We start from the raw sequence: 23,684 nt of genomic DNA on the forward strand, positions 1-23,684 counted from the left end.
GATAATTATAGGCCCAGGATGAAGTATACTGGAGGCTATACTCTAAACAGTTGATGGGCTATTGGGCTGGACCGTCTCCTGGCCTAGTTCCGGCCCGGAGAGAAGCTAGCAGAGCCAGACTCGACTCGTCGTCTCCTTCCTCCCGTCGCGCGTCTCACAGTCTAGCCAGTCCACCTCCCCTCTCCATCCCCGCCAGCCACCGCCTAAAAATAGCACGAGACCACCGCCTCCATGCATCTCGCGCGCTCCTTTCCCTCCCATCCTCACCTCATCATCGCCCCTCTCCTCTCCTCGCCGTCCCCTCCATGCTGGGCGGATTACACCCACCGCATGCCCGTCCCCGCACCTCCGTTTCGCCTCCCTTTCCATGTCCATCCGCACCCCCAATGCCGCTTCAGACCCAGGTAAAATCACTTCCCCGATTGATCTTCTTGGTTCTTGGTTGCCGCGTCTTGCTTTTTTCCGCCGATTCGTCTCCATCGATTGGCTGATCGACTGATTCTTGGGATGGTTACGGCGCAGCGAGGCGGCGGGCGGACGCCGTCGGGTGGCTGCGCGGAGCGTTCCCGGACGTGCCCCTCCCGACACCGTCGGACGCCTCCGACAACGACCTGCACGCCGCGCTCTCCGGCGGCAGGCTGCTCTGCGCGCTCCTCAGGAAGATCTGCCCCGGCGCCCTGCTGGACGACGCCTCCACGGACAATGTAGGCAGGTTCCGCGCCGCCGTCGAGCGGATGGGTGTGCCCACCTTCAGCGCCTTCGACCTCGAGAGGGTGGGTTGCCTTATTGCTAACTAACTCAATGTAGGCAGGTTCTTTTCGGGCCTTGCGCCGCCACACCACTGAATTTTCCTCCTTATCTGACATTGGTGTCGGTCCATCCATCAAGGGCCAAATGACAGCTGTTGTGGACTGCATTCTCGCCCTCAGGGATCGGTTCGGGTCACGCATCGGCGATGAACGTGGCTTTAGTTTCCTCACCAGAAGCGATAGCGAAGGAAGCAGAAGGCACATGGAGGCCAAGCTGCAAAGAGTGCTCACCAGTCCAATTATGTCAGGTGACAAGTTGTCCTGTATTTGTCCTTGTTTCATTGTGATATTGTAAAATTATGATAAATGACAGGAAATAAGCTAATAAGGTTGGGAATAACTTGACTTGCCAGCTGAAACCTCCTTTGTCATCTGTCTATTCAGAACCGTCCAGTCCTTCATTAGGGGCCGACCTGTATTCTCCGTCAGGAGTATTTCAGATGAAACAAGGGGGATATGCTGATCTTCCCGGCTGCAAAGTTTCAGACTTGATGAAATCCTCCAGCTTGGACGTAAGTACAATGCTGCAAACTGCACTTCAAATGAGATGGATAACCAGTTCCCATTGAAACTAAAATAAAGTGAAAATTTATGTTATTCTCTGGCGCTGACTTGAGATGTCTGTCGTGTTCGACAAACCAACACATTTTGCAGAATGCACCCACTCAGTCACTTCTCGGAGTCGTGAACAGCATCGTTGACGAGAGCATCGAGAGGAAGAATGGACAGATACCTTATGTAGGCCTCTCGGAAAAGCAATATAGTTAGTTTGTTGTTTCCATATTTAAGAGGTTTGTTACGGATACCATCTTTCCTTGTGTAAATGAGTGCAAATATTTCATTGTAGCGCATTGCTTGCTTGCTGAGGAAGGTCATAGTTGAAATTGAACGACGTATGTCTTCTCAGGCTGGGCATATACGAAATGTAAGTAAGTAGCTGTTCATACTTATTCTGTATTGAATATTTCATTTTTATTCTGGATTGAATAGTCCCGTGTGATCTCTTACTTGTGTGCAGCAAAATAACCTGATTAAAGCTCGCGAAGAGAAGTATCAGTCAAGGATAAGAGTGCTAGAGGCACTAGCAGGTGGGGCAAGCGGGCAAACACATGTAAATTCTAGCACCTTCTTTGAGTGCTTTTGCCAGGATTTTTGTACACTTCAAGTAAATTGTTTGCTTGCTCGGGATATGTTTTAGAGTTCCTCTCGTCTCCATTAAATTGCAAATAATTTCCACACTGAAAATAATTGCAGAACTCCATTTTTTCTTTCTACACCAAAGCTTAAAACTATAACAAGGATGATTGAATTTCTTGTTCAATCTATAAATAATGAGAATTCATGCACCTGGTAGCTTTCTTTATGAAAGCCCACTCTTATCATGCAGATGGAGAAAGATAAGCAACTACCAGAGGAAGATATGGCTAGGCTGATGAAATGCCAGGAAGAGGTGGTTAGGTTGATGAAAGAAAAGGAAGATATGGCTAGGTTGCTGAAGGAGAAGGAAGATATGGTTAGGTTGTTGAAGGAGAAGGAAGATATGGTTAGACTATTGAAGGAGAAGGAAGATATTATTGACTTGAAAAATGTGAAGGTTGAAGAAAGACAACTAATAGCAGATGAAAGAAAAGATAGGTTACTTAAGGAGAAGGATGATAGTATAGTTAGATTGAAAAAGGAGAAGCAAGAAGTGGTTAGGTTACTGAAGGAGAAGGAAGATATGGTCAGTTTGTTAATGGCGAAGGAAGATATGGTTGACTTAAAAAAAGTCATGGTTCAAGAAACACAAAGAATAACAGATGAGGGAAAAGATAGATTACTTAAGGAGAAGGATGATACTATAGTTCGATTGACAAAGGAGAAGGAAGAGATGGTTAGGCTGATGAAGGACAAGGAAGATATAGTTAGATCAATAGAGAAAGAAGATACGGCAAAGTTAGAAGATGGTGGTATTAAGGACAAAAAACAAACAACAAATATTGGTATCGATAGGCTGATTGCAGAGAAGAGCACTAATGTGGTTACGTTGACACAGGAGAAGGAAGAGATGATTAAGTTGCTGAAAGAGAAGGAAGATATAATTCTATTAATGAAGGAGAAAGAAAACATGTTCATGTTAATGAAGGAGAAGGGAGATAAGGTTGACTTGAAGAAAGGCACAGTTGAAAACATGAAGCAACTAAGCGATGAAGATGCACATACATCAACTAAGGAGAAGAGTGACATAATTAGGTTGATGAAGGAAAGTGAGGATTCTAACAATTCAATTATGAAACTTAAGCTGGAATTAGAAGCATTAAGATCATTACATGAGGAGAACTGCAAGTTGTTAGAATCTAAGAATAAAGATATTGTTAAGCTTCTTGCAGACAAGGAAGACAGTGCCGGTATAATTTTGCAACTAAGGCAAGACATGTCAACTAAGGAGAATGACAAAATTCTTAAGTTGATGAAGGAAAAAGAGGACGGTAACAACATAATTTTGAAAGTTAACATGGAAATGAAAGCATTACAATCATCATATGAGGAAGCCTGCAAACTGTTAGAATCCAAGGAGAAGGATGTAGTTAGGCTTCTTGCAGATAAGGAAGAAGCCAGAAAATTGTTAGAATCTAAGGAGAAAGATGTAGTTAAGCTTCTTGCCAATAAGGAAGACAATGCTAGTTTAATTCTTCAACTCAGAGAGGAGCTTGAAGCAGCAAAAAGGTTACACGAGACAGATAGACAGCAATTAGAGGCCAGAGCTTCCCAACTAAAGGAGGAGTTGGAACAGAGGATAAAAGAAGTAGAGCTCATGTTAGAGGATTCTATCAAGAAAAGAAGAGAACATGAGGAAGTATTGAAATCTAGAATCCAGTTCTGGGAGCAGAAAGGAATAGTGGTCAACCAATTTGTGGGTTTGCAAATACAAAACGTTCAGGTATTAGTCAAATTAATCCCTTCTCTTATTTTCCTTGCGGGGTTACTAAATTTTGCAGTTACGCCAATAGTGTTCTGTTTTATCAGGATTTGAGGCTATGTTCTGTTTCAGTTAGGCATGATATTCTGAATTGTCAAAAAACATGGCTTGAAGAACTAGCTGGCCTTGGTAAGAATGAACCCTGTGAGTAGTTATGGATCTTTTTTTACTGTACCAAATTTTCATCAATAAATCGCAAGTAACATTATACTTTTTTAATAGGACAAGACCTTAAGGTGGTAACCAATGCTGCAGAAAAATACCATGCAGCTCTTGCAGAAAACAGGAAGTTATTCAATGAGATTCAGGAACTTAAAGGTGCCAATTATGTACTACAATCATCAGTTCATTTTGCTTGGTTATCTATATTAACCTCAGGTAGTATAGCTAAAAGTATTATTAGCTTAACATAGTATTAATGAGCAGGAAATATCAGAGTTTTATGTCGGATAAGACCGTTTCAACCTGGGGAAGATGAGAAATCCAGTTCAGTTGAATATATTGGCGAAAATGGTGAACTTGTTTTATCAAACCCTACAAAACCGAAGGAAGGGAGCAAAAATTTCACATTTAACAAAGTTTTTGGCCCTACCACTACACAAGGTACTCATAGCAATGAAATCTATGCAACTTACCTTCTTTGAGTTCCGTTGATGTAACAATGCATTTATATATTGTTTTATAGCATAAATTGAGTTTCATATCTCCATATTTCCTCAACAGATATGGTCTTCAAGGACATTCAGCCTCTAATTAGATCAGTTCTTGATGGCTACAATGTTTGCATTTTCGCATATGGTCAAACTGGATCAGGGAAAACATACACTATGGTATGAAGCTCTCAGAACGAAAATTTTGGCATTTCATTTCTGTTTCCATGGGAGAACAAATGATATTTCTCTACAGTCAACGATGTTTATAATACCTTGTATCTTTTGATTTTTAGATGGGTCCTGAAAAGGCAACTGAGAAGGAATGGGGCGTCAATTATAGAGCACTAAATGACCTTTTCAATATCTCCCATGACCGACAAGATACTATCACGTATGAACTTAGTGTTCAAATGATTGAGATCTACAATGAGCAAATTCGTGATCTCCTTGGTGCTGGTGGTGTGCAGAAGAAATATCCTATTTGTGTCCAAAATTGCATAACTGTAGGCTTCCACTGGATAGCATTTGTGTGTGTTTTCTGCATGTTCTAAGTTGGCCAATGTTTTATGCATTTTGAATGTCTCTGGTATTATTATTATTAGGAATAAATTAGTTGGAATGGGAGTTTATTGAATATTGCAACTTTACATGAGTATACTAGTTTGTGTGTGCTTTCCCCAAGTTCTAACAACTTAACCATGGTTTCATGCATTCTAGATTCCTCCGGTAATATTATTAGCAAGTGTTTGGACTAAGCCTATACAAAATGTAGCAACTTTAGTTGGGTACAACAGTGAGTGCCCAGTATTCACGAGGCTTGTAGGAATTCAATCATTTGCTTTTTTGCAGACCGAAACATCCCCATTTTTCTTAACTTGTGCACACAATAGGGATTCAGAATACCATCCAGCCCAACGGAATAGCTGTTCCTGACGCAACGATGTGTCCTGTACACTCAACTTCTCATGTTATTGAGCTAATGCAAACTGGGCACGGCAATAGAGCCATGAGTGCAACAGCTTTAAACGAGAGAAGCAGCAGATCTCACAGGTAAGTTAATTGTGTCACTTCTCTTTTCTGTGGGAATAAACCTCCTTATTAACAGGTAATCTTGCAGTGTTGTGACCATTCATGTCCGAGGCCAGGATCTAAAAACTGGGAACACTTTACGTGGCGCTCTACACCTTGTGGATCTTGCTGGAAGTGAGAGGGTGGACCGCTCTGCGGTTACAGGAGACAGGCTCAAAGAAGCACAACACATCAACAAATCTCTTGCTGCTCTTGGGGATGTTATATTTTCTTTATCACAGAAGAATGCCCATGTACCATACCGAAATAGCAAGCTTACACAAGTCTTGCAAACTTCACTGGGTATTCCTCTTCACTGCAGAACTAATTTGTATTATTACATCATTACATATTGTATATAGATTCATGAAGTGAAAGTTTTCATATGCAGGTGGGCATGCAAAGACTCTAATGTTTGTGCAGGTTAACCCAGATGTTACATCTTATACAGAGACCTTAAGTACTCTTAAATTTGCGGAGCGAGTGTCTGGGGTGGAACTAGGTGTTGCGAGGACCAATAAGGAGGGAAAAGAAGGCAAAGATGTCAGAGAATTGATGGATCAGGTAACATACTCGGATACACAGTATTAAGTCCACCAAAGCGATGAACACAGACTGATATTACTACCTATTAGCATATAACTATCTAATGATCTTAATATGAGGTGTGCAAATAAAATAAGGATGCCATACTGGGGTGTCATAGTCCAAAACAGTATGCCCTGTGGTACAAGATTTTTTTCACAATGAAATGTAGTTACAGTTGTTGACATCAATGTTTCGACTTGCAGCTTTCAATGCTCCAAGATACTATTTCGAAGAAGGATGATGAAATCGAACAGCTGCAACTACTCAATACTAGCTCACTGAAGTCCAACAGACAAGCTGGTTCCCTATTGAAGCATTCTACCTCTTCTCCGGGCATGACATCACTAGCAAAGGTCTCAAGTGTTGGCAGCGGAGCAGCTTCTGATCTTGATAACTTCTCTGACATTAGTGACAGGCAATCTGAAGCTGGGTCCACGCTCTCCATTGAACCTGAGGCTTCTGGTCTTGGTGATATTGACTCTGACGGAAGGTTAAGTGATGCATCTGATGGAGGCAATTCTACCGGTGCAGAAACTGACTGTTCAGTAAGCAGCGTGTTGGACCAAGGGCAAGACAAAACGTCTAGCCCTGCGAAAGTGCGGTTGTGCGTATTTCCAGTTCTCCTTAGTCTCAGATAATAGTTTCATTTATTTGACATTTTAACAGATTTTCCGTTGAGTGGAACTTTTGCCATGGTCGTACCAGTTGTCAATGACTTGTACCCTATTTTTTTCTTGGTGTAGGACAAAAGCGGTATCTCGTGTTCAGAAGTTGACAGTCCCAAAAGCATCAGGCTTGCGGCCTAAACCAAGGGATCCTCCTGTTCCTAAACCCTCAGGTAAGATACGTCTAAGTGTGCATTTGGATTACAAGTTAATTTTCTTAAAATGCCCAGGTTGACAAAATAATGTTCGGGAGATAGAACCGAGTATGACAATGATACTTTTCTGTAAATAATTCACTATGGCTATCGATTATAAACACTGAAGGCTATTCAAATCCCTAGATTATATCCGCATTCTCGATATTCTGTGGCGAACATTTTTCTGCAAGGAATGTGCTATTACATTATTTTGACATCCCTTTTTCCTATTGTTCTTGCAGCGCCAACAGGCACACGAAGAAGTACCACCCAAGCAACTCCACCGGCGAGAGTTACTGGTACTGCAAAGCGAGGACCATAGATCAAGTTTCTTACCATTTGGTTAAACCATTTCCCAGTTACCTTAAATATCTCATTAGAAGTTCTAGAGTGTATGAGTGTCTAGCTTTGGTGTAACTATGTACATTTGAGTTAGAAATTAGAGATGGAGAAAAATAGTTAGTGCTCTGAATCTCGTGTGTTCTATTCACAAGATGATGATACAGTAGGAAAACCTTAGACATAAGGAAAACCATAAAACATTCTCACGCAGGTTTGTCTTGTATCAGTGAATGTTGTACTTTTGCCCTAGTTGTGTTTCCTTCTGTTGATCTAAAGATCTGATGGATCATGCCGATGCGTTCACTTTATAATATCCAAGTTCAGAAAGTTACAAAGTAAATGTAGGCTGGTCACCTTTTTTTCAGAAGGATGTAATATTTTTCTTGAACAATTCATTCGTGAATGTTGATACTTCAAATTAAGCTGTTGCAGCCATGTTAATTTAATTTAAGCTGGAACTTTTGCTGTTGTATTCTTGTGGTTTTTTAATCTTCGATGTGGATTAGCTTACCATATGGTATTTACCATATGGTAGAACTAACTGTAGCGAGGCAATGAACTATGTACTATCAAATATGGACGTATTATATCCATGGTAGCAAGCCATTTTTGGTCCTTCAAGTTGCAACAGAATAAAAGTGTATCCAGTAAAATCCTTATATAGCAAATGTACACCTAATTCTCTGAATCATACCTGTATGCCAGCTTTACATCGGAGACATATTTGTAACTTTAGTATTGTATTTAATTTACTTTACCATTATAAGCATCCATGCAACAAATGTATCAAGTGTCAAGAGTCAAGACCAATCTTTCACGACTTCAAAAATTATGGCTAACTAGCAGCAAGCAACCGCTTCTTTCTGAACTAAGAGAGATTAAGAAAGAATACTTCATTTACCAAAAACATAGCAATACATTGAACAAAACAAATTGACACAAAAAAACATGACTTCTCTTTATTTAGAGCAGGAGCATAGTGATTCAGAATCAGATTAGCAAGTTGAATATCCCTACCATCAACTAATGAGGAAATTACAATACTAACAAGAAAGATGTGCTGACAAATGGGGTGCGCTTTCCCTACTTTGTAGCTTCCCGTTCCTGGTGATGAACTCTTTGTGTTGCTTAGGGAGCACTGACAGATATCTCCTTTCCTCTTTGCTTACAACCCCCTATCAGGTTTTTCGATCCTCATGAGGACCCGTCTATTTTGCAGTTCACGGTGTACAAAATGAAAGCAAGGCTCCGTACTGGATCAGGAAATGTTGGCCTGTGCTTGCCTTGCCCCAACTGCAAAGAACTCGGTGATGACCTCGAGGGGCATGCCCTTTGTCTCTGGGACCTTGAGGTAGACGAACACGAATGAAATGCAGCAAACAGCTGCATATATACCGAAGACACCCGCCAGTCCGATAGCATTCAGCATCACTGGAAGGCTGTAGGTAACAATGATATCACATATCCAGAATGTCAGAGCACAGATGGCGATGCAGAGGCCGCGGACCCTGGTGGGGAAAATCTCCGCACACAGGATGTTGGGGATTGGACCGAAGCCCATGACGAAGCAGCAGAAATAGACGATGACGCTGACTGTGGAGAGCACTGCATGGGGCACTGTGCTCAAGTTGATAACGTTGGACACAACCAGGACAATTAGAGATGCTATCAAGATTGGAATTGTGCCGAGTAGCAGAAACCTGCAGAAAGGGAAACAGTTAATGACACTGGTGTTCCTTTGAGCGAAATTGGCTCTCACTGATCTGCGAAGTGACAAAACTGAGATGATGTAAGAGAAAGTTACCTTCTTCCAGATATATCCATAAGTCTCATGGCTAAACCAATGCTAGGGAGCATGAGTAAGGTAGTGAGAGAACTGATCAAGATGGATGCTGATGCTGAACTGAGGCCGAGGCTGGAAAGAAGAACCGACACACCAGCTTGCTCAAGAATTTGGGGAGTGTAGTACAGAACTCCATTTATTCCAGCGAACTATACGAAGAAAATACTCCAAAAGTGTTAGTGAGCACTCACTAAGATATAGCTGAAGTCGTATATGTAAAGCTATCAGTTGTTAGGCAACATAAAAGAGAATAAAGTGAGGTGAGTTGTTCTTCAAGAAGAATATGGTTGATCAGTATTTGCAGTTCAATTTAATATTTATATATGCATATCTGGCATTGGTATAATCTCTACCTGTTGAAGCATCTGAATTCCAACACCGACGACTAGTGCACGCCTGACGCCAGGTTCAAACAGATCTTTCCATACTGCGCCCTTGGGAACTGCCTCCGATGGATGCATCATGGTTGGCCCGGCCGCCATACGCTCTTCCAGATGATCCTTGGAATAAAGAGCCGAGTGGCTTACTAAAGCAGCAGCATGTATAAACCCACTGCCTTCAGGGGCATCCCCACCAGGAAGTGAAACAACAGAGCCCCTTCTCGAGTCTGGCACTCCCTCTTGGTGCAAGTAGATCCTTTTGAAGCCTCCTTCCTTCTTGCCATCCTCACCCTGTCGCTCTGACCATTTATATGCGAGTTGCCAACCCCCACCAATACCGGTGCTGCTAACGGCCTCCCCACCCTCTCCCAACATGCTTCGCCTTCTAATGCCCAAAGTGCTTCCATGCTGACCCTGCTCCTTCACATCTGTGTTTGTGGTCTGTCGTGACAGCAGCGGGCTGTGGACATTGTCTTCATAGTCGCCTCCAGATGCATATTCATCATCATCCCTGTGAACGTTCTCCTCATCCCAGTGCTCACCTTTGGGATGCTGATCTGCCACGCTGAGCATGCTGCCAAAGTTGGGGAACAATGTGCTCCGCATGCTTCCTCCCGCTTGAGGCATGTTCTCGTGAACACTCCCAAAGAGCGTGACTAGAGGATCCATAAGGGGTATACTCTGGTTCACCATGCTGCCATGACGGGATGCGAGGGAAAACACACTTCCAAGCATGCTAGGTCCTTTGGAAGGTCGGGCAATCCATGATTGGCCCTCTTCAGGTCCATATAGGGTTATTTGCTCATTATCGCCATCAACAACATGATCGTCAGCACCGTCGTTAGGTCCAATGATGTACTCTTCAATGGAGGTGTCTCCTCCAACGTCCAAACCTTCAACGAGAAGAGCCATTTCTCCTGCACAATTTCATATGGAATGACAACACAACTTTACTGAGGATGTCTTTGATGAATACTTGCACAATTAATTATGAACGAACTGACAGTTGAAACAAATATCCATAGGATCAGGCTCTCAGCCAACACTTAGCTTATTCAGAAAAAATGGTTATAGCTACACAATTTGTGAACTGCTTAACGTATATTGAGAAATGATTTCTGAAATTCAGAAATACCCAAAAAACTTGTCTTTTAAAGTTACATCATAACTAGCATGAGTACCTTGCTGAAATTAGTAGATAATAATGCAAGAAAGATAACTCTAGTTGCATACTAGCTTGTGTCCAATTACCAGCCAACAGACATAGTTTATCGGAGCTTCATCAAGTTAATTATCTGTTTAGAACTTGAAATCGCAAAACAGGCTGAAGTATACTAGTAATACTTTGAAATGCTTTGGTGTATAAATTTCACAATGAAGTAGCAAAGTAAACTTGGAATACAGATGAATGTCAAAAGCACTGAAAACCTATGGCTCTTTGAGCATTTCTGATAATGAAAGAACAATGTTATGTAATCCATTGATTGTTATTTTTGTTTTGCCACTCGAAACAGTTAACAGTACAGTAGTGAATATCACATCAGATATCTATCGCCAATTCAATGTTAGGGGCCAATTTCAAGAAATCAGTCAGCTGGTGACCAAATGAACAGGAAGGCTTTCAGTAAAACAACAGACCTGAGACATCCTCCCTTCCACGCAGCCTCTGCAACACCTTCTTGGCCTCCGCCATCCGGCCCTTGCTGACAAGCCACCTGGGCGACTCCGGCAGAAAGAAGACCGTCAGCCCGAAGAAGAAGAGCGAAGGCACGGAGAGCACCCCGAGCATGACCCTCCAGTCGGGCGACGGCAGCAGAGACATCCCGAACACCATGCAGTAGGAGAGGAACATCCCTCCGGAGCCGCTGAACTGCGGCAGCGTGTTGAGCCGTCCCCTGATCTCCGAGGGTGCGATCTCGGAGATGTAGAGGGGCACGAGGGTGACGGCGAGGCCGATGCCGAAGCCGTCGATGAGGCGCGCCAGGAGCAGCACGTACACGTTGGGCGCCCAGAGCATGATGAGGCCGCTGAGGAAGTAGAGGACCGAGGAGAGGATCATCATCGGGCGCCGGCCGACCATGTCGGAGACGGGCCCGGAGAACGTGGTGATGATGGTCGCGCCGATGAGCGACATGGCCACGATCAGCCCTTCCACTGTGGGGTTGTCCTCGAGCTGGAATTCCTTCTTGATGTACAGGACGGCACCTGGAGAGGAAAGGAGCAGAGAATGTTTACCATGTATGCCCAACTGTGACAGCAAAGGATTGCAAACTGTAATCTCTGGACAGCACATAACCAAGATTGAACATACTGTATGTATGTGCCTTCAATGGCACAGATCAAGGATAACAAGTATATTACTCAAACGAAAACCAAAAACTCGAAAATTATCTTCGTTTGCACATAGTTTGATTCCAGAACCGAAGAAGAAACCAAGTTCTGCCCAATTACCCCTGCTTTGATGAGCCAGAAATAGTACTGGAAACCATCTAATCTGAAGTGGCCAGGGAATCTCACAAGACTAGAACCCAAATTTCATATCTCCAGTAAAAAAAAAACCAAAATCTGGGTACGGAGCAGAAGATTTACCCGCAATGGTGGCATTGTCCCAGCCCTGCAGCAGGTTGCCGATGGAGGCCGCAATCGCGACCAGCGCCGCGCCCGACATCTTGAACGATCCCTGCACCTCAACCAAGATTAACCCCACAACATCGATAGAACCAGCCACCACAACCGGGGGGGCAAAGAAAACGAAAATCTTGCAGAACTCTCAGCATACCTCGCAGGGAAAGAAGAGAGACAGACGAGAGCCGAAGAAGCGGCGTCCCCCGGGTGCGGTGCGGTAGATCAGGAGTGAGCAGAGTCGGGCGGCTCAAATAGGAGGCAGGGAGAGAGAGGAGCCTCAAATCTGCCTGCTCACACCCCTGGCTGGCAGTAGAAAAAGGGGAGGAGTAGAAGAAGAAGAAGGCCAGCTCCCCTTCGCTGCTGGCGAGAGTGAGGACAAAAGGCGAAGCAGCAGCTGCCCAGACGCCACATGTGTAGAGAGAGATCAGAGAATACGGCAGCTGCGGTGCCTACGCTAAAACAAACGGAAGAAACAAACAAAGTACTCCACTAATCTTTCTTTGGCTACTAATAATGGCCGCCACTAAGCTCTCCCCAGCCAGCGCGGCCAGGAAAAGATCCCAGATTTTCCACCGGAGAAATACGCCCCGAGATCCCGGAGGAGCGCATCGTCGACGGAGATGCTCGAAGGAGATCCGGCCTCTCCTGCAAGCGAACAAGCGAGATCCTCTCGCCCCGGTGGCCAACACATGCACACGTTTCACCTCCACCGTTCACCGGAGCGCCCGCCGGCGTCCCGCCAAACGGCGCGCCAGGAACTGAGCTGTCAAGCCCCGACACTGTTGTCAAATTGGCCCCCACGGGTTTCGACGGCCAGAATTGATCCTGCAACTGTAATATAGTACAGCATATTGTTAGTGTGATTTTTTTTAGACAGAGGGGAAATGTAAGGATCGCCGATGTGATCCCTGGGATTTTTTTAGAAAATGATGATGATGGTAGGGGTCGAGGTGGTGTGGAATACTCTCCAGACCAGTGGCGACGTGGGCGAAGAGTACACAAAGTAACATGGTCGGCTGAGTTGCAAGACCAAGTGCTCTGCTACGGCATTGGAAACGGTTGTGGTCAAAAGAAAAAAAGTAGAATAGAAAACTTGACATGAAAACATGGCGTTTTCTTAAACATGGTGATAGCCTGGCTTTGAATCATGTCTCGGTTGAACTGGTGAATGGCGCTCCTTTTTTTTGAGATGTGATGAATGACACTCATGACATTGTCCTTGATTTTTTCGATAAATAGAATATATTAATATTAGAAGATACAAATTAAACTTAGCCTGCAATAATGTAAAGTCCTAATAACATTACGGATGCACACAGCTAAAAAAAAACTAAGAAATAAAGGTCCCGCAATAGTATCCTAGCATTGGCAACAGTAATACATCCATCACAAAGACAACACGTGATTCAGACTCTTCAAAAGCAACGCCTCCAAGAAGAAAACAGTGCACCAGCGCCGTCGTCGCCCGATCAAAGATCTTAGAGCATCTCCAGTCGCGTCCCCCAAACCGCGTCGGATCGAGCGTTTGGGGGACGTGTTTTGTTCGTGCCGCGTTTGGGGGACGTCGCTCCCCAGCCGCGTCCCCCAAACGTCGCCCCCAATCAGAAATTCAAATAGATGCATTCAAAAGAGATCGTTCCCGCCGGTTCGTCGCGATCGAGTAGCGGCGATCGATCAAAGTACCGGGCGCGCGATCATATTACGGACCGGTGGTGCATGCAAATTAGAAGAAGGGGTTGGTCGACGGCGTCGTGTCCCGAGTCGACGCAGGCCCGTCGAGCACGACGACCTCGTCGCGATCCGCCTGTTCTCGTGCATGGTGCGTCCGCTCCGTCGCCGACGCGGAGGCCGACGCAGGTGTAGCGAGAGAAGACGCGTCGGCCCTGCTCTTCGCCGCGCTGCCGCCGCCGCCGATGCCGATGCCGCCGCCGAGGCCGCCGCGTCCGCCGCCGCCATTTTGGCTTCGATGTCGTCGAGGATCCGGCCTTTGAAGAAGTTGTGCGCCGCTCGCGTCCGGGGAGACATTCCCTCCGTCGACGTTCTCGGCGGGGACATGTCGTCCCCGCGTTTCTTGAGCTCCGGCTTCTCCTCTTGCCTCTTGAGCAGCTCCGCCCACCTTTCGTCGGCCTTCTTGTCGCGGGAGATAAAGGTCGAGGAGACGTCGGCGAGGCATTTCGTGATCGACGCCTGCGTCTTCTCAGACGACGCAGCGTCGGCCAAGGCGGCCTTGGCAGCCTTGTTGCCGATAGGACGCCCTGCCGACGTTGCCGGCGGCGCGTCCGGATCAATGGCGTCCTTCCCCTTGGACAGCGACAAGCGCGTCGGCCGCCATTTCTCGTTCCCTTTGAGCTTGCCATAGCAATGCATCGGCGCGAAAGACTTGTGACCTTCCGAGTACTTGGCGTACAATTCCATGGCCCGATCAAACTAACCAAAGGAAGCAGAGTCATTTCATCGAACACAATGTGGGCGCTACGGATTATGGAAGAAACGGTCGTACTCGGCTTGCCGACGTCGGCGCCGCCGTCGCCTCCGGTCTCTAAGTCGTGATGGTACCCATGGAAGGAGTTCACCGACGCCCGGATGATGGCCCATCGCGTCGACATTGCCTTCTCGGCTCCTCTTCATTGTCACTTTCCGGTAGTCGTTGTTGATGAGCTTGCGCTCATCGAACTCGGCCTTGATCCTCGCCCAATACTTCCCGCCTTTTTGGTTGGCGCCGATGATGGAGTCATGGCTCACCGTCGCCCACGACTCGCACAGACATTGATCTTCCGCAGGCGTCCACTTCGGGCCTCGTGTGCCCGACGCCTTCTTCTTCTTCTTCTTCTTCGTCCTCACGCCGTCCGCGTCTACCTCCACGAGATCATCGTCACCGGCACCCTCGTCGTCCTCTTCCTCGCCGCCCTCTTCGTCCTCATCGTCGTCCTCCTCGTCGTCCTCCACCCCGTCCTCTTCCTCGTCGTCCTCCTCCTCAACCCCGTCGTCATCCTCAGCACCGGCGCCGTCGTATTCGAGCGGACCCCTGCGGCCGGTGAAAGGGCCGCCGTCCGGACCGGGTCCTGGCTCGCGTTGCTCGTACGCCGGGGAGTAGAGGTTGTTGGGGTTGAAGCCGCCGTGCGGCAGCCGCATCCCGGTAGTGCGGCGACAAGTTAGGCGTCACGCACCCGGGAGTGGCGGAGGGGCCGTCGTTGTAGAAGGCGGCTTGCGACGGAGAGAAGACTCCCGGAACGTACACCGGCACGTTCGTACTATATGGGCTCGCGTTGGTGGCGGCGATACACGCGGCGATTATGTGCTGGTGCTGGCGCGCCGCCAGAGCCTTCTTCTCCAGCTCCGCCGCCCTCCGTCCTTTCCGCTCCACCGTCGATAGCTTCCGGCGCAGGCAATCTTGCTGCCATTCATCTTCGGTCATTCCTTCAGGCTTCTTCTTCGCAGCCGGCGCCTTCCGCGGCTTCGCGAACGGCGCTTTCGCCCCTATCGTCGCATTGCCCGGCGGCTTCTTGGCCGCTTTCTTCGCCATCTTTTTGGGGGCTGTCGGCGGCGCCATGGAGTGGGGAGAGGGTAGCGGCGGCGGGTGCACGGCGGGAGGGAGAAAGAAATCGGCGGGATAGGAGAAATGAATCGGCGGCAGGATATGTTTTGGGAGGCCTGTGCGCGGCGGTATAGGCGCGATTTGGCGGGAGCGGCGGGATTTGGCGGGAGTGTGAGACGAATTTTCCCTGTGCCGCTGACGGGTCGGGCCCGCGTCGGTTGGCCTCGCTTTTCGTTGTGTCCGGTGTCCCCGGAGCGTCCCCTGTGGGACGGGGACGGGCTCGGGGCGCCGGACACCGTATCGGGGAGCGCCGGACAAAAATGGGCTTTGGGGGACGCGGCTGGAACGCTTTTTTTGTCCGGCGCGCCCCAAATCGCTTTGGGGGACGGTTTGGGGGACGCGACTGGAGATGCTCTTAGGTTTTTACTCTGAAGATAGTTTCCGCTCTAAAAAACAATATCTTCAACAAGGACATTGTCAGACACAACCAGTTAAGGCCAGACCTTGGGTTTTCACCCTGAAAGGTAAGACTCCGAACTTCACATGTGCTGTTGCCCCCTCTTTCATACCACTGTTGTGAAGTCCGGAACACCAAGCAAGCCCCTCAACAACGCAAAGACTTGAACCTTCATTAGCTAGTCCTTCAAATCAGGCCTTCATGATATTCTCTTCTTCTGACTTCACCATGGATCATCTGTCACTTGGTGTCAACACAGAAAAGAGCTTCACACAACACCCTCCAAAACCAAACGGTCGGGATAAAAGCATGGCGTGCATGATCGAATACCACCGATTCAGCAAACTCCAGGCAATACAAGCACTGTTACATTCGCCGGCGGTGCCTTCCGGAACTCAACGCTCCGGCCAGATCATGAAGGGCAGGCCTCCGGCAGGTCTTCATCTTTGCCCAAGAGAGACCCTAGGACTGCCGCCTATATTCAGGTCGGGCCCCCACGCTGGCGACCATCCCAGGCTGGCCATGGTTGCCGCCGGAGAAACCAAGCAGATTGTGTAGTCCGAAGAACCGCACACACTTGGGCACCGCTGCAGTCGAAAGCCAGCCCTCCACCGCCGACCGCCGAGAGGCGAGGAGAAGGGGACCTAGGGTTTCCCCTTGCAGCCCGCCCCCACCCCTCCCTCCGCCGCTGGCAGGGCACTCCACCACCTTGTCATCCGTCATGGCGTCCCCGAGCCAAGGCCAGGCGCCTCCATCGAGGTCCCCGACTTTCTCGCGCGATATGACGAAGAATCCCCGCCGCCGGCCGGCCTTTGCCGGACCGCGCCCCTGGCGGCGACGAGGGAGGGCAGGGAGAGGGGGAGGCGGCGACGGTGGGGTAGAGTTCCCTCGGCCGCCACGCAGGGGAGGCTCGAGAGGAGGACGGGAGGGTTAGGTCGGGAGGAGCTGTGGTGACCCTGCATACCACTGCATGTTGTAGTATGCCAGTCGTTGATATAACATTCACGAAGTACCATTCCGCAAATATTACATCCCTCAGAGTAGTACAACAGAACATAGCAGGTCCATAACTCATTCATTTATTATTACAAATATCACACACATGTTGTCTTGGAGCTCCTCTTGGGTCCTAAGAGGAATACTCCTGGGTTCGAGGCGAACCCAACTTAGCTTACAATATAAGAGTCTCATTAAGTTATACATTTATTTCTTCGAGCAGCTAAATACTAAGAGTTCGGGCTGCTCGGCTTCTACTACTACTCGAGATGTTCGAGCTTGATCTCCTCCGGAAGCCTCCCCGGTTCCGTAGACGATGAGGTAGTCTACGCCCTCGATACCTCAGAGAGGTCTGGTTCTTCATAGCCGATGATCTCGGCTCCTTCATTGTTGTCGTAGTCCTCCTCCAGACGATTCAGATAATCTAAGCATGGGATTTAAGAGTGGTATGAGTACGAGCGTACTCAACAAGTTCATTATAGATAAGAGGTGTTTAATGCACTAGCTACGATATTAGACCAGAAAGTCTAATACCAATGCAAGTTTTGGTAAACATTTCTTCAAGAGATTGCTTTTATTCCAAAGAGCTATGTCCGTCGGCCTTCACCGGTTTACTAGAACTTCATGGAGCTCCTTTCCGGCCGCGTTCGCAGCTCCTTATCCCGGAACGAGGAGTGACAGGTCACGGTTCTTTACACTCGCAGAGGTGTGTTGCTTTACCCATAAGAGATCTTAACCTTGGTGCCAACCGGGCAGCTTTCCCGTCCACACTTCCTTTGGTGTGAGGCCCGGTATAAGGTCTAGCCAATCATGTTCCTCCGCTACCTCGAACACCCACCCGTTGTTGCATGCCCCGACCCTGGGTCCACGCCGGTCCCATTATTCCCGTAATTTCAGGGTGGACTGATGGCGTGTATTTCACACGTTCGTTGGGCAACCCCAAGAGGAAGGTATGATGCGCACAGCAGCAAGTTTTCCCTCAGAAAGAAACCAAGGTTTATCGAACCAGGAGGAGCCAAGAAGCACGTTGAAGGTTGATGGCGGCGGGATGTAGTGCGGCGCAACACCGGAGATTCCGGCGCCAACGTGGAACCCGCACAACACAACCAAACTACTTTGCCCCAACGAAACAAGGTGAGGTTGTCAATCTCACCGGCTTGCTCGTAACAAAGGATTAACCGTATTGTGTGGAAGATGATTGTTTGCAGAGAAAACAGTAGAAACAAGTATTGCAATAGATTGTATTTCGAGTAAAGAGAATTGGACCGGGGTCCACAGTTCACTAGAGGTGTCTCTCCCATAAGACGAACAAGCATGTTGGGTGAACAAATTACGGTTGGGCAATTGACAAATAAAGAGAGCATGACAATGCACATACATATCATGATGAGTATAGTGAGATTTAATTGGGCATTACGACAAAGTACATAGACCGCCATCCAACTGCATCTATGCCTAAAAAGTCCACCTTCAGAGTTATCATCCGAACCCCTCCGAGTATTAAGTTGCAAGCAACGGACAATTGCATTAAGTATGGTGCGTAATGTAATCAACAACTACATCCTTAGACATAGCATCAATGTTTTATCCCTAGTGGCAACGAGCACAACACAACCTTAGAACTTTCTCGTCATCGTCCCGGTGTCAATGCAGGCATGAACCCACTATCGAGCATAAGTACTCCCTCTTGGAGTTAAAAGCATCTACTTGGCCGCAGCATCTACTAATAACGGAGAGCATGCAAGATCATAAACAACACATAAGCATAACTTTGATAATCAACATAACAAGTATTCTCTATTCATCGGATCCCAACAAACGCAACATATAGAATTACATATAGATGATCTTGATCATGATAGGCAGCTCACAAGATCCGACAATGATAGCACAATGGGGAGAAGACAACCATCTAGCTACTGCTATGGACCCATAGTCCAGGGGTAGACTACTCACTCATCACTCCGGAGGCGACCATGGCGGTGTAGAGTCCTCCGGGAGATGATTCCCCTCTCCGGCAGGGTGCCGGAGGCGATCTCCAGGATCCCCCGAGATGGGATCGGCGGCGACGGCGTCTCGGCAATGTTTTCCGTATCGTGGCTCTCGGTGCTCGGGGGTTTCGTCACGGAGGCTTTAAGTAGGCGGAAGGGCAAGTCGAGAGGCGGCACGGGGGCCCACACCATAGGCCGGCGCGGCCGGGGGTGGGGCCGCGCCGCCCTAGGGTTTGGCGCCCCGTGGCCCCTCTTCGTCTCTCCTTCGGACTTCCGGAAGCTTCGTGAGAAAATAGGCCTCCGGGCTTTTATTTCGTCCAATTCCGAGAATATTTCTTTACTAGGATTTCTGAAACCAAAAACAGCGAAAACAAAGAATCGGCACTTCGGCATCTTGTTAATAGGTTAGTTCCGGAAAATGCACGAATATGATATAAAGTGTGCATAAAACATGTAGATAACATCAATAATGTGGCATGGAACACAAGAAATTATCGATACGTTGGAGACGTATCAGCATCCCCAAGCTTAGTTCTCGCTCGTCCCGAGCAGGTAAAACGATAACAAAGATAATTTCCGGAGTGACATGCCATCATAAACTTGATCATACTATTTGTAAAGCATATGTAGAGAATGCAGCGATCAAAACAATGTGTATGACATGAGTAAACAAGTGAATCATAAAGCAAAGACTTTTCATGAATAGCACTTCAAGACAAGCATCAATAAGTCTTGCATAAGAGTTAACTCATAAAGCAATAATTCGAAGTAAAGGTATTGAAGCAACACAAAAGAAGATTAAGTTTCAGCAGTTGCTTTCAACTTGTAACATGTATATCTCATGGATATTGTCAACATAGAGTAATATAATAAGTGCAATAAGCAAGTATGTAAGAATCAATGCACAGTTCACACAAGTGTTTGCTTCTTGAGGTGGAGAGAAATAGGTGAACTGACTCAACATAAAAGTAAAGAGAATGGTCCTCATAGAGGAAAAGCATTGATTGCTATATTTGTGCTAGAGCTTTGATTTTGAAAACATGAAACAATTTTGTCAACGGTAGTAATAAAGCATATGCATCATGTAAATTATATCTTATAAGTTGCAAGCCTCATGCATAGTGTACTAATAGTGCTCGCACCTTGTCCTAATTAGCTTGGACTACCTGGATTATCACCGCAATACATATGCTTTAACCAAGTATCACAAAGGGGTACCTCTATGCCGCTCTGTACAAAGGTCTAAGGAGAAAGCTCGCATTTGGATTTCTCGCTTTTGATTATTCTCAACTTAGACATCCATACCGGGACAACATAGACAACGAGATAATGGACTCCTCTTTTAATGCTTTAAGCATTCAACAACAATTAATTCTTTTCTCATTAGAGATTTGAGGATGTTTGTCCAAAACTGAAACTTCCACCATGGAACATGGCTTTAGTTAGCGGCCCAATGTTCTTCTCTCACAATATGCATGCTCAAACCATTCAACTCGGTGTAGATCGCCCTTACTTCGGACAAGACGAACATGCATAGCAACTCACATGAAATTCAACAATGAGTTGATGGCGTTCCCCAGTAAACATGGTTATCGCACAACAAGCAACTTAATAAGAGATAAAGTGCATAATTACATATTCAATACCACAATAGTTTTTAAGCTATTTGTCCCATGAGCTATATATTGCAAAGGTGAATGATGGAATTTTAAAGGTAGCACTCAAGCAATTTACTTTGGAATGGCTGGAAAATACCATGTAGTAGGTAGGTATGGTGGACACAAATGGCATAGTGGTTGGCTCAAGTATTTTGGATGCATGAGAAGTATTCCCTCTCGATACAGGGTTTAGGCTAGCAAGGTTATTTGAGGCAAACACAAGGATGAACTAGTACAGCAAAACTCACATAAAAGACATATTGAAAGCATTATAATACTCTATACCGTCTTCCTTGTTGTTCAAACTCAAAACTAGAAATTATCTAGACCTTAGAGAAACCAAATATGCAAACCAAATTTTAGCATGCTCTATGTATTTCTTCATTAATGGGTGCAAAGCATATGATACAAGAGCTTAAACATGAGCACAACAATTGCCAAGTATCACATTACCCAAAACATTTATAGCAATTACTACATGTATCATTTTCCAATTCCAACCATATAACAATTTAACGAAGGAGAAACTTCGCCATGAATACTATGAGTAGAAACCAAGGACATATTTGTCCATATGCTACAGCGGAGTGTGTATCTCTCCCATAAAGTGAATGCTAGGATCCATTTTATTCAAACAAAACAAAAACAAAAACAAACCGACGCTCCAAGAAAAAGCACATAAGATGTGGCCGAATAAAAATGTAGTTTCAGGGGAGGAACCTGATAATTTGTTGATGAAGAAGGGGATGCCTTGGGCATCCCCAAGCTTAGACGCTTGAGTCTTCTTGATATATGCAGGGGTGAACCACCGGGTGCATCCCCAAGCTTAGAGCTTTCACTCTCCTTGATCATGTTGCATCATACTCCTCTCTTGATCCTTGAAAACTTCCTCCACACCAAACTCGAAACAACTCATTAGAGGGTTAGTGCACAATATAAATTGACATATTCAGAGGTGACACACTCATTCTTAACACTTCTGGACATTGCATAATGCTACTGGACATTAGTGGATCAAAGAAATTCATCCAACATAGCGAAAGAGGCAATGCGAAATAAAAGGCAGAATCTGTCAAAACAGAACAGTTCGTATTGACGAATTTTAAAATGGCACCAGACTTGCTCAAATGAAAATGCTCAAATTGAATGAAAGTTGCGTACATATCTGAGGATCATGCACGTAAATTGGCATAATTTTCTGAGCTTCCTGCAGGGCAGTGGGCTCAGATTCGTGACAGCAAAGAAATCTGGAACTGCGCAGTAATCCAAATCTAGTACTTACTTTTCTATCAAAGACTTTACTTGGCACAACAAAACACAAAACTAAGATAAGGAGAGGTTGCTACAGTAGTAAACAACTTCCAAGACACAAATATAAAACAAAGTACTGTAGCAAAATAACACATGGGTTATCTCCCAAGAAGTTCTTTCTTTTTAGCCATTAAGATGGGCTCAGCAGTTTTAATGATGCACTCGCAAGAAATAGTATTTGAAGCAAAAGAGAGCATCAAGAGGCAAATTCAAAACACATTTAAGTCTAACATGCTTCCTATGCATAGGAATCTTGTAAATAAACAAGTTCATGAAGAGCAAAGTAACAAGCATAGGAAGATAAAACAAGTGTAGCTTCAAAAATTTCAGCACATAGAGAGGCATTTTAGTAACATGAAAATTTCTACAACCATATTTTCCTCTCTCATAATAACTTTCAGTAGCAACATGAGCAAACTCAACAATATAACTATCACATAAAGCATTCTTATCATGAGTCTCATGCATAAAATTATTACTCTCCACATAAGCATAATCAATTTTATTAGTTGTAGTGGGAGCAAATTCAACAAAGTAGCTATCATTATTATTCTCATCAAGTGTAAGAGGCATAGTATAATCACAACAAAATTTACTCTCCATAGTAGGTGGCACAAAAAGACCACTATCATTATCATCATCAGAAATAGGAGGCAAAGTATCATCAAAGAAAATTTTCTCCTCAATGCTTGGGGGACTAAAAATATCATGAAAACCAGCTTCCCCAAGCTTAGAACTTTCTATATCATTATCAACAATGGTGTTCAAAGCGTTCATACTAATATTACTACCAGCATGCAAATAAGATTCCATAGGTTTTTTAATTTTCGCATCAAACAATCCATGTTTTAAATCAGGAAATAGAATAAGAAGCTCACTCTTGTACATTATGCCAAACTAGTGAAATAAAAACATGCATGATATTAAGTAAAGTAAAACAAGTAACTAATTTTTTTGTATTTTGATTTAGTGCAGCAAACAAAGTAGTAAATAAAATAAAGCAAGACAAAAACAAAGTAAAGAGATTTGAGAAGTGGAGACTCCCCTTGCAGCGTGTCTTGATCTCCCCGGCAACGGCGCCAGAAAAAGAGCTTGATGGCGTGTATTTCACACGTTCGTTGGGCAACCCCAAGAGGAAGGTATGATGCGCACAGCAGCAAGTTTTCCCTCGGAAAGAAACCAAGGTTTATCGAACCAGGAGGAGCCAAGAAGCACGTTGAAGGTTGATGGCGGCGGGATGTAGTGCGGCGCAACACCGGAGATTCCGGCGCCAACGTGGAACCTGCACAACACAACCAAACTACTTTGCCCCAACGAAACGAGTGAGGTTGTCAATCTCACCGGCTTGCTGTAACAAAGGATTAACCGTATTGTGTGGAAGATGATTGTTTGCGAGAGAAAACAGTAGAAACAAGTATTGCAGTAGATTGTATTTCGAGTAAAGAGAATTGGACCGGGGTCCACAGTTCACTAGAGGTGTCTCTCCCATAAGACGAACGAGCATGTTGGGTGAACAAATTACGGTTGGGCAATTGACAAATAAAGAGAGCATGACAATGCACATACATATCATGATGAGTATAGTGAGATTTAATTGGGCATTACGA

The 23,684-nt window shown here is 45.7% G+C and overlaps 1 protein-coding gene and 1 pseudogene across 1 annotated transcript; one reads left to right on the plus strand and one right to left on the minus strand.

The window, feature by feature from the left end:
• The first annotated feature begins 367 nt into the window (after window positions 1–367).
• On the plus strand, window positions 368–7,261 carry LOC124689973 (annotated as a pseudogene).
• Window positions 7,262–8,214: 953 nt separating this feature from the next.
• LOC124692079 (monosaccharide-sensing protein 2-like) lies at window positions 8,215–12,490 on the minus strand. Its single transcript, XM_047225379.1, has 6 exons — window positions 12,284–12,490; window positions 12,094–12,184; window positions 11,143–11,709; window positions 9,478–10,421; window positions 9,086–9,273; window positions 8,215–8,981 (listed from the first exon to the last, which is right to left on the minus strand). The coding sequence occupies exons 2-6, from the start codon at window positions 12,170–12,172 to the stop codon at window positions 8,540–8,542; spliced, it is 2,220 nt and encodes a 739-aa protein (XP_047081335.1). The 5' UTR covers window positions 12,173–12,184; window positions 12,284–12,490; the 3' UTR covers window positions 8,215–8,539.
• Between the last annotated feature and the right edge of the window lie 11,194 nt (window positions 12,491–23,684).

This window comes from Lolium rigidum, chromosome 2, assembly GCF_022539505.1.
Source record: "Lolium rigidum isolate FL_2022 chromosome 2, APGP_CSIRO_Lrig_0.1, whole genome shotgun sequence".
NCBI lineage: Eukaryota > Viridiplantae > Streptophyta > Magnoliopsida > Poales > Poaceae > Lolium > Lolium rigidum.

Excerpts from the sequence above, each read along its gene's own strand:
- LOC124692079 (XM_047225379.1), bottom strand. The coding sequence starts at position 12,172 with ATGTCGGGCGCGGCGCTGGTCGCGATTGCGGCCTCCATCGGCAACCTG. Across the intron at positions 10,422-11,142 it reads TGGAAGGGAGGATGTCTCAG|GAGAAATGGCTCTTCTCGTT; the intron begins GTCTGTTGTTTT and ends GAAATTGTGCAG. Across the intron at positions 8,982-9,085 it reads ATGGATATATCTGGAAGAAG|GTTTCTGCTACTCGGCACAA; the intron begins GTAACTTTCTCT and ends CCCTTTCTGCAG.